At 39.1% G+C, this 11963-nt stretch overlaps 1 protein-coding gene across 1 annotated transcript in view; it reads right to left on the bottom strand.

The window, feature by feature from the left end:
* Positions 1 to 3900: 3900 nt before the first annotated feature.
* Positions 3901 to 11963, bottom strand: part of LOC146706901 (glycine receptor subunit beta-like) — an 85668-nt gene continuing 77605 nt past the window's right edge. Inside the window, exon 11 of the mRNA XM_085458191.1 lies at positions 3901 to 10271. Within this exon, the coding sequence (XP_085314317.1) occupies positions 9978 to 10271 (294 nt within the window). The 3' untranslated portion in view covers positions 3901 to 9977. The remainder of the gene's footprint in view (positions 10272 to 11963) is intronic.

Here is an 11963-nt window from a genome sequence, read left to right as displayed (position 1 = left end):
TGGTTTACATTATACTTCCACTGGATGGCCAGCTGTTTGGAGATGATCATCTACTTGGAAACAAAGGGATAAGTGCAACTTTAGGTCTGGTTGTGCTCATTCTCTCTCCAACCTCTCTTCACCAAAGATAAGAACAAAATCAGCATTAGCTCAGAGTAGGTAAGTTATATAAGTATAGATTAAGTGATTTGGTTATTGTTTTGTCATTATTACTATTTGCTAAATTGCTTTAGTATAATCCCCTGCAATTAAAGTTTAAATTGTGGACATTCACTTATTATCCTTTAGTGAAACACATTCGGCACAGGATTATCTGTACAGAACATGGCCCGGAAGTCCCGTTCCCTAGGGCAGTTGAGAATGATCGAGCTAACATCCTGTGGGACTTTTACAAATGGACAAATGGTGATGGTGGATGACCAGAGGAAGAAGGCTATAGTGTAGCAACATGTAGTGATGGCAACATGAGGAAAAGGAACACGAGATGCTTGTGAAATAACAAGGGCTGAGTGAGGAGCTCTAGGGTGGAGGAATAATTTTTATTATTGAACAATAACCATGTTCTCAATGAACCCAAAAAACTCATTAATATCAAAGCTGAATGTTTTGGAAGTAGTTTTTAGTTTGTTTTTAGTTTTAGCTATTTTAGGGGGATATCTGTGTGTGCAGGTGACTATTACTGTGCATAATTATTAGGCAACTTAACAAAAAACAAATATATACCCATTTCAATTATTTATTTTTACCAGTGAAACCAATATAACATCTCCACATTCACAAATATACATTTCTGACATTCAAAAACAAAACAAAAACAAATCAGCGACCAATATAGCCACCTTTCTTTGCAAGGACACTCAAAAGCCTGCCATCCATGGATTCTGTCAGTGTTTTGATCTGTTCACCATCAACATTGTGTGCAGCAGCAACCACAGCCTCCCAGACACTGTTCAGAGAGGTGTACTGTTTTCCCTCCTTGTAAATCTCACATTTGATGATGGACCACAGGTTCTCAATGGGGTTCAGATCAGGTGAACAAGGTGGCCATGTCATTAGTTTTTCTTCTTTTATACCCTTTCTTGCCAGCTACGCTGTGGAGTACTTGGACGCGTGTGATGGAGCATTGTCCTGCATGAAAATCATGTTTTTCTTGAAGGATGCAGACTTCTTCCTGTACCACTGCTTGAAGAAGGTGTCTTCCAGAAACTGGCAGTAGGACTGGGAGTTGAGCTTGACTCCATCCTCAACCCGAAAAGGCCCCACAAGCTCATCTTTGATGATACCAGCCCAAACCAGTACTCCACCTCCACCTTGCTGGCGTCTGAGTCGGACTGGAGCTCTCTGCCCTTTACCAATCCAGCCACGGGCCCATCCATCTGGCCCATCAAGACTCACTCTCATTTCATCAGTCCATAAAACCTTAGAAAAACCAGTCTTGAGATATTTCTTGGCCCAGTCTTGACGTTTCAGCTTGTGTGTCTTGTTCAGTGGTGGTCGTCTTTCAGCCTTTCTTACCTTCGCCATGTCTCTGAGTATTGCACACCTTGTGCTTTTGGGCACTCCAGTGATGTTGCAGCTCTGAAATATGGCCAAACTGGTGGCAAGTGGCATCTTGGCAGCTGCACGCTTGACTTTTCTCAGTTCATGGGCAGTTATTTTGCGCCTTGGTTTTTCCACACGCTTCTTGCGACCCTGTTGACTATTTTGAAAGAAACGCTTGATTGTTCGATGATCACGCTTCAGAAGCTTTGCAATTTTGAGACTGCTGCATCCCTCTGCAAGATATCTCACTATTTTTGACTTTTCTGAGCCTGTCAAGTCCTTCTTTTGACCCATTTTGCCAAAGGAAAGGACGTTGCCTAATAATTATGCACACCTGATATAGGGTGTTGATGTCATTAGACCACACCCCTTCTCATTACAGAGATGCACATCGCCTAATATGCTTAATTGGTAGTAGGCTTTCGAGCCTATACAGCTTGGAGTAAGACAACATGCATGAAGAGGTTGATGTGGACAAAATACTCATTTGCCAAATAATTCTGCACTCCCTGTAGAAAGTAATATTAAATAAATTCTAACAACAGCTTATCAAGGTTAAAGATGCTGCTGTTGTTTATCCGCTGGTTTCCTCTTTCTGGTGCAAAGTGGGCGATAAACAAACAAGAGAGACGGAGTCGCGACAGAAAAGCAGATCAGCTGATCATTAAGCAGTTTCATGATTGAAGTAGCAGCAGGAGAGGGAGGGAGAGAGAAGAAGCAGTCGCTCCATATATCGGTTGTTAAGCTTGACGTGGGAATACTTTACAAACATTCAGAGATGAACTTACACACTTGCTTTACTTCTCTCGGGGATAACTTTGTCGGAGATGAAATGCCGGGTTGGTAGCGAGGCTCCAAATGCTCAACCAGACCGCTGACAGGTCTCACACGCCACAGCCGCTCTATCACGTGATCCATACTGCTCCGACGTGCTAAGGTTATGAGCCGAGTTACGCCATGTCACAAGTTTTGTGAGGTGCTTTCGTGACATTTAATGGATCAGATTACATTTTTTATTTCTCTCCGATATCCAATCCAGTAATTTAGGCCAGTATCTCTAACCAAGACATTTTGGACAACTTCATTCTCCCAACTTTGCAGAAAATGTTTGAAGATAGCCCCTTCCTGTTCAAACATGGACCTGCAAGGTCCATAAAGACATGGATGAGCAGATTTGGTGTGAATGAATTTGACTGGCACGAAGTCCTGACCTCAGATCAACAGAACACATTTGGGATGTAGAATGGAGAAGAAGCATACTTTTAAACCTAGCTGTTAAAGCTGGGTTAAGAAGAAAGGTTATGATCAGTGAGCTGCAGTAGGCATTATATTGCTCCTCACTGATCAGATGCAATGTTTGCTGTCAAAGTGTTGATGCAGAAGTATAGAGAAGGTCAGAAGGAGCTTCACTGTATTTTTGTGGGTCTAGAGAAAGCACATATTAGGGTACCAAGAAAAGAAAAAGTCAGTGTTTAGGTGTGAGGGAGAAATTACAGATGGGTTCAATGTGGGGGTGGGACAACATCAGTGATCTGCTCTGAGCTCCTTTATGTTTGCACTGCTGATGGAAAGCCTGACAGATGTGGTTGGGCAGGAATATAGGATATAATATAGGATTATAGTGTTTGCAGATGACATTGTAATCTATTTTGAGAGAAGGGAGTAGGTGGCTCCACCAATCCTAAAATCCATATACAGTTTTAGAATAACATATGCGCCCATCCAGATTACACCTTTTTCAGATGTATAATTCATATACATGATATTCAGCAAGATAATGCTAAACGCTATACTGCATCCACTAAAACACTAAGGTTTCATATTAGAAAAGTTGTTGGACTGGTTTGCCTACTTCCAGACCTGTTGGCAGCTGAAAACATCTGGCCCATCATGAGCCAAAAAACATGACAAAGAAGACCCAGGACTGATTAGCAGCTCTATTTTTTCTTAAAATGGACCAGTTCCTCAGTTTAAACTGCATTCTGTAGTTTACATTTTACACACTGCCTGAAGTGTTTTGGATTTGGCTTTGTTTTAACAATAAAAATATTACTTAACCTCAGTTTTCTAATGCCAAAAACACTCTAAAGTCCAAATGCTACAGATTAAAGAGAAATAAGGTAAAGAGAGCTCAATTTCAGATCTTATACTAAAAATACTGAAGGACAAACAAAAGATGCTGAAAAGGCTTAGGGGACCTAAATGGTTTTGCTGTCTTCTTGAATTTATTGCCATTGTTACCATGGGTACATTTTCTTTGAGAATGTGAACTGCTTCACGTTGTGTTTATTTTGTTTGTGTTTAAAAATAAATAAAACAAACAAACAAAAAACAAGCAAAAAACAAATACAGCACATCTCTTCTTGGGGAAAAGAAATTTTTATTCACTTCCACAAAAATGATTCAAGTTCTTTGCAGTGCTGGGAAGACAGTACTTCTGAAATATATATCATGGCAATATATATTTTAAGAAAGGGCATAGCAAACAATTTAGCAACTGGCAGTCAAGCTTAGCTGGTACTTAAAACTGTGCAATCTAACGTCAAAGTACTCTAGCAGTTAGTTAGAACACTCCAGCAAAAAGATATATCATCGATCTTTAGTGAAATTTGACATATTGCATAATGCCATCAGTCTACTATATATGTATTTGATTCAGAGTCAGAGCCACATGGAAATATTTCTGATTCTTTTCCTGTTCTTGCCCATTCATTTAAATCACATCTCCACAGTTTTCTATTTGGCATTTTAAGTGAAGAGTTTCTTCCTTTTGTATGATTATATCTTTACATACTGGAATGTTACTGACTGAGCTGATTACACTTTATGTTACAAAGTACAGATAGCATGAAGTTATTCATAAAAAGCAAGGTGTCATAAGAACTAATAATTGTTAAATTAAACTTTGGAGTAGTTTTTCTGTAATGTTATGCTATGTAACATTAACTCTTTGCATTTTGCATATGGTTTTTCAAATTAAGAAAAAAAAGAACACAATATATGTATGTGTGTATTAAAAATAACAGAGAAATATTCAGCAGCAGCAATTGTTCCTTGTTTTGTAATAGGATTGCACACGGGACAATAAGCCTAAATGTCAAGTCTCTAGTGAGATGTAGGTATCAAAAAGATCACACTAGAACAAATAGTTAATAGTTACACTGTGCAAAAAATTAAAGCACCACTTTGAAAATGCATCAGATCTAAATATGGATTCAAACGCACCCTGAAAATCGAAGTAAAAAAATTATGGTGCTGGCTAGTTCATTTTGACAGAATTTAGTTCCTTCCACTCAACATGGTACTCAGTAGTCAATATAGGCCCCACACGCTTGTCATTCCTGACAGTTCCTAATGAGATTCTTCAAAGAGTAGTTGTAAAACATTTAACAAGATCATCTGCAGAGGAATGGTTTATTTGAAGAGTTTCAGTCAGGTTTCAGAGCTCATCACAGCACAGAAACAGCTTTAGTGAAGGTTACAAATGATCTTCTTATGGCCTCTGACAGTGGACTCATCTCAGTGCTTGTCCTGCTAGACCTCAGTGCAGTGTTTGATACTGTTCACCATAATATTTATTACAGCAATTAGAGCATGCTAAAGATATTAAAAGTTCTGTACTGTAGGGATTTGGATCATATCTATCTAACAGACTCCAATTTGTTTATGTAAATGGAGAGTCGTTAGTTATGGATGCCACACTTTGTGTACTAACACCAATTCTGTTTACATTATCCATGCTTGCCTTTGGCAGTATCCGTAGTAGTAAGTTAGATAGCACACACCAATTAGATTGCAGGAATTTCTTATAAAAGTAAAGACCTGGATGACCTCTAATTTTCTTTTACTCTACTGTGGCCTAAAAGAATGTTAGAAATATGGTATCTAACCAGATTCTTGCTATGGATGGCATTAAATTACAGGGCACTAGTAGTGGACCTACCATTAACACTGTGAGGAATACTGGAGTTGTTTTTGACCAGGATATGTCCTTCAATGCACATATTAAAAACATTTGTAGGACTGCTTTCTTCGAATTGGGCAATCTCTCTGAAATTAGAAAGATTCTGTCTTAGAGTCACGCTCAAAAGCTAGCTCATGCATTTATTACTTCTAGGCTGGACTACTGTAATTCATTACTATCAGGATGTCCTGAAAACTCCCTGAAAAGCCTTCAGTTAATCCAAAGTGCTGCAGCAAGAGTCCTGACAGGGACTACATTGGCTTCTCTTCATTGGCTCCCTGTTAAATCCCAAATTGAATTCAAAATCCTGCTCCTCACATACAAGGTCTTGAGGACCCAGGCTCCACAATAGAGCATTTGTTTTCAGACTGCTAGTTTACCTTTGACTACTAGGGTAGTAAAATGGGAGACAGTGCCTTTCACTTTCCAGGCCCCTTTTCTGTGGAACCAGCTTCCAGTTCGGATTTGGGAGAAAGACACCCTCTCTACCATATAGCATATAGTTAAGGCTGAATCAGGTGACTCTGATCCTCACTTAGTTTTACTGCAATAGCCCTGGGCTGCTGGGAGCTTCCCATGATAGAAGTGTTTCTTCTTCCTCACTTTGGCATACACATGGTGCAGCCAGGAATCGAAACACCAATCGTCCGACTAGTAGATTACCCCCTGTACCCAGTACCAAGTTAAATTTTATGTAAGGTAATGGAATTTTAGGTAACAGGTTCACTTTCATAAATACCAAAGCAGATGATAGTGATTAAAAACCCTTGCTGCTATTTAAATGACCAGATCCATTTCCCAGAAGTTTAAGTGACTTGATGCTATACTCTGATTAAAACGTGTTCTTTTGAGCAGTGTATTTTAATCCAAATCCAATTTGTTTATATAGCACATTTAAAAACGAAAGGTTTGCCCAAAGTGCTGAACAGAAACAAAAGGGTAAAACACAAGATAAAACCACTGACACTCACATAAAAACATAATAATACACATAATATCGAAAAAAGGTGTGTTTTCAAAAGCAACTTAAAAACAGGAAACAAAGATGCCTGTCTAATATTTAAAGGGAGCGTATTCCAAAGCTTGGGGACCATAATTGAAAAGGCTCGTTTTCCTCTATGTTTTAGCCTAGATTTTGGGACAACCAACAGCAGCTGGTCAGCTGATCTAAGGGTCTGCGAAGGAATATAAGGCTGAAGCAACTTGGAAAGGTATGGGGGAGCAAGACCATTAAGGCATTTATAAACCAGCGTTAGGACTTTGAAAGTAATCTGTCATGAACAGGAAGTCAATGAAGAGAGGACAGGATAGGTATTACATGTTCATGCCTGTGGGTACCAGTCAAGAGGCGGGCAGCAGCATTTTGAATGAGCTGAAGACGTGCAAGAGACCCTTGGCTGACTCCAACATAAAGTGCATTACAGTAGTCAAGCCATGTTGAAATAAAGGCATGTATTACCTTCTCCATGTCACATTTTGACAAAACTGGCTTCAGCTTTGCTATTTGCCTCAACTGGAAAAAGCTTTGTTGCAACACAGAACTAATATGTTTGTTCAATTTAAAATCTGAGTCCATAATGACTCCCAAATTTGTCACATGCTGTTTGATATAAGACCCTAGCCAACCACAATTTCTAAGCGGGTTGCATGAAATATTATTAGGTCTAAATACAATCACCTCCGTTTTACTCTCATTGCAATTCAAAAAGTTCAGAGCCATCCAAGCTTTGACATCTTCAAGGCCGTTCAAAAGGATTTGGATGGAGCCTGGGCCATTTGGTGCTAAAGGCAAATAAATTTGGCTGTTGCCTGCCTAGCAGTGAAAGGATATTTTGTGTTTTCTAAAAATAGACCCCAAAGGGACCAGGTATAATGAAAAAAGAAGAGGGCCAAGGATTGAGCCCTGAGGCACCCTACAAGGAAGGGGGGCTGAGGTGGACTCCAAATTTTCAACTTTAACACTAAACGTTCTGCCACTCAAATATGAACGAAGCCAATCCAGTGCTGCACCTTTGGTGCCAACCAGGTGTTCCAAACGAGAGGTAAGAATATTGTGGTCAAGAGTATCAAACGCTGCAGTAAGATCTAAAAGCACAAGGATCACAGGACTTCCACAATCACAACCACTAAAAAGATTAGTCTTAGTAACAAGTGTCAGCCTTCCAGTCTGGCTCTGTTGCGCTGACGCAGTGATGAAAAAAAGGCCGTGAATCTAATATGACTTGGATTTTTTTTACCTTAATATGAAAACACGGCATCTAATTAAAAACATTAAAACGTTTCTTTTTTTTCAATATGGTGCCAATAAAATGTCTAAATTAAGACTGTTATAATATAAATAAATTTAATCATGATTCTACTGTCAAACTTGAAACAACAGGGAAATTGCAGAAGAATATTTTTACATTTTTTATTCCCTTTGGATTATATTTTCATCATGGAATTTATTTTATTTATTATTCGCCACTAGGGATGGGATTTCATGATTGATTTCACTTATCGATTCGATTCCCGTATCCATTCTCATTTTCAGAGTCACCAACATCTCTAAGCACCATGTCAAAGACATTACTTTCATGCAAATTAATTACATCCGGTGGGTCAAATATTTGTGGATGTTGGAGGTATTTCCACTCTTTGTTACGATCAGGGGTCATTACTCAAAAGGAGGAGGAAGTACTTTGTTACACTATTTGTTACATTATAACTGCATTTCTCGGTCAAATGAACGAAAACATATTGTCTCATAATTACCATTTGCCAATATAAACCTGAATTTACAGTCCCACACATCAACACAAATCCCTGCCCTAATGAGGACACATATAATATTTCTCTTAGTATTTAGGTATGAACACAAAGCCTACAGCACAAAAAAAAATGAAAACAAGCACAAAGAGACTTTTAAGTGATCTCCATGTTGATTCTACTTCAGAAACATGAACAGATTGTTGTGATTTTGGGCTATATAAATATATAAATAAATATAAATATATAAATAAAAACAGGTAGAAACGAAGCCTGCAGCCTAACTGCTCATCTGTTTGTTACTGGATGAAGTTCAGTGGCAGCTGGCTTCACGGCAGCTCACAAGTGATGGCTCAGCCATGGGCTGGGATCAGCATTCACTCAGCTTAGCATCGCTCTGGGATCTTGGATAGCTTAGCATTTGCATGCTGTTATATTAGCAACAACCTGTTCTGTCCTGGATGCAGTTTGCACTTCCTTTTTTTGCAATAAAAATAAAAATTATGTTCGTATCCACGCTGGAAACTGCCCTACAATTTGCTCCTCCATAACTGAAATCAGCTAATTGTAGAATACATGCCAGAACTGATAAGCGGGATTGACAGGCAGGCAGACTAACAATTCCAAGGAATTGGACTACTAGGAACCGGTTCTTGTAGAGAACCTTCTTTTTCTCGATTCTCATCCACATTGGCCACTCTAGAATACTATACCTTTAGCATGAAGTGTGACCAGTAATGTTACCCTCAATAAAAAGCATTTATTTCTAATGCACAGGATACAGTTATATTTTAAACTGCATAATTTAGGTTATAACTAGCACAATGTCCTGTATTACACAAAGACAAACATGCAGTGCCTACTTAATATACAGGCTTTAAGGGAACTCAAGCAATAGGACGCTAAGTTTTATATTTGTGAAAATTTGCAGTTATACCCGGGAACCACACTGGTTTTTGCAGCTTTGCAAACATGGCTCTAAACAGAAAAAAAGAGTTGTTAGTTAGCAACGACGTGCAATCTTGTGTAGGAACTTCTGGCAATAATAAATCCAGCCTTCATAATGGTTGTATTTTTGACACCAGACAAACTGACAGTTTCCAGTCTGTTTTGATCGACTGGAATAAAGCTGTGATAGGCATGGTTTCCTTGGAGCATCAACACTGCTGAACGAGTAAGACTGCTCAGAGATTACTGTTAGTTTGTTGGAAACATGTTCTAGTTGCAGGCATTTCTAATTTCATCACATATGGTGGATTTCTGCAATAGCTTGTTTTATGGCACATATCCATTGTTAAAAAAACCAAACAAACAAACAACCCACCAGTTTTTGTGTTGTATACCTGTATAGCAGATGTGAACAGGTTGAAAATGTAGGTAAAAAGGAGACCTTCCATGATATAACTTGCTTTAACCCGATATCTAACCCATAGGTTGAGTTGACACTTACAAATGAAATTTCAAGCATCCATGTACCTTGGAAAATATTGACAGGATGAAGGTAATATTATTCATTGCTTCCTTGAAAATACTAAAAATATTGTACATGAAAGCTGTTTCTGACAGAGTAAGGTGGGAACTTTTATCTGATTAAACAGATTTTTTTTTAATGGAATGACCTATATATAAATTTACTATATGATTTATCAAAGAAAAGTGTACTTTTAATGTCAGCACTGTCCGCTCTGTACCCAAGATACAAATCACTTTCTTCTTCTTCCTCTTACAGATAGATTGACCAGTAGACAACATTGAAGAAGAGGAAAGAGAAGGGAAAAAGGGCTCTTGCATAAAGATCAATGCGCTTAGCAGCTGCCGGTATGACAGGTTTAGGTGGTGGTGGTTTCTTGTTGGCTTTGTTTTGGGATTTGAGGGCCCCTGTAACTTCAACTGGTTTACCATAACAGTCAAAGTTAGAAAGTTCAAAGTCTCGAGGTAAAGATCCCACGATGCTGAAGTCACTGGAGCGAAGGTCAGACTTCGAAGTGCAAACTTTCTTACAGCGGGTTTCAACGACCTGGTAAAAGACACATGCTGACTGAACAACATTAATAGATTTCTTTTTGCTCTTATAAAACAGATATTGCTATTAAGTCATTCCATCTCAAACAGAGACAGGCCTTTTGCTAAATAGTCTCTCATTTGCATAAAAAATTTATGACACATACATAACATATATAATGAGTGCAGTGGGGTTTTATCTTTATATTTCAAAATACTTATCAAGATATTTTTTTTCTTTGAAAAATGGCCAGTTTCAGGCCATTTTGTTGCACACTGAAATCTCTGGCATTGTTTGAATTAATGAATTAAAATGTTCTAAAAATTTGATGATTTGAAATGAAATTTCCCTCTAGGGTGTTACATGGAGCCTTTCAGCTATTTTCACACATGTAGCACAGTCTTTAACTTTTCTAAACATTTGAATGAGAATCAAATTGGTTGGCTTAGACAACAATTAATCAATTCCCATATATAGAGTCCATATAATATCTGAATGAGCTAATGCGAAAATAGAGCAATCACCACCTTTTATTAAAACCAAATAGAACGTTTGCAGTAGTGAGAATGCATTAAATGCATAGAATGCTCTGTTACGCATATGCAGCAAGTGACAAAACTTGGCTTAAGACAATGTTCATGTCCAGATTCTCCTCCAGGTGTCCATAATTCATGTGTGAAAACAGTTTTCAAAAACAGCGTTCGAGAAATAAGACCAGGGGTCTCATGAATAAACATAGACATAGAAAACCAGACCTGAAGAGGCATATACCACTTCCCAATTAAGTTGGGATTTATTACAACAAACTTAAGAGGAGAATTTGTGCACTACTACAGAAAATCTGATCCATCAAAAGGAACATTTTCAAAATGGAAATTGGCAATGCATACTGGTCAAGTGCTGGACTGAAGTTATCTCTAGTCTATTTATCGCAGTCTAATGAGTTGCCCACTCAGTGTCGCTGTGTCCTGCTGTAATCCTTCTGGCGTATTTCCTGTGGTCTCACGGGTTCAGGTCTGAAACTGTCAGACCAGCAAGTGAGAGTTTTGTCTCCAGGCTGCAGAGAGAGCTCAGTGTATTCCTCATGGTGCCGTGAAGTTAGACATTAAGTGCTATTTCTGCTATTATGTGCTGCCTTTAAGCGATAAGCAAGCATGCTATGCTGGCCAGAGAAAGTCCTCAGTCATTCATAGACTGTTCTGTCTTGCCTGCATAAACTGGAGAGACCCATTCTTGTTTTTTGGGGAAAAGTGCACTGGCCCTCCACTTTCTGATATGCCTAGGGCAGTTGGGAAAGTGGCTGCCTCACGTGTGAGGGGGGAGCAGGGCCTAGGTAGGTGTCTCTACCTCCCCCTGATTGTGGCTTATTTCAGATTAGCCTCTTAGCAGCTCCTCTCTAGCCCTAGCTCCAGGGGAGCCGTTGACTGGAGACTGTGCTTCTCCCCTGATAAATACAACTTGTCTTGTATTTAGCCAGTAGCTAGTTCCCAGAGAACAGAGTTGGGCCACAATATTGGGAGGGCATCCAGGCTTATTGGCACATTGGTCAAGGGGTCATGACACGCTCAGTGAAACCTTGCTGTGGCATTGGGGACCTTACTGGGGTATTGTCTGCGGTCAGTGGTTTATGTACTCAGAAAAATATCAGAAAAAAGGTCCAGAACGAAGAGAGGAAGTGGATCCTGGTGGCTCCTCTTGGCCTCACAT

The sequence above is a fragment of the Copadichromis virginalis genome, linkage group LG6, assembly GCF_057382275.1.
Source record: "Copadichromis virginalis isolate Kocher_CV1m ecotype Utaka linkage group LG6, C_Virginalis_male_GT1.1, whole genome shotgun sequence".
Lineage (NCBI taxonomy): Eukaryota > Metazoa > Chordata > Actinopteri > Cichliformes > Cichlidae > Copadichromis > Copadichromis virginalis.
The sequence above is the reverse complement of the archived record's forward strand: the minus strand, read 5'-3'. Positions and strand labels throughout refer to the sequence as shown.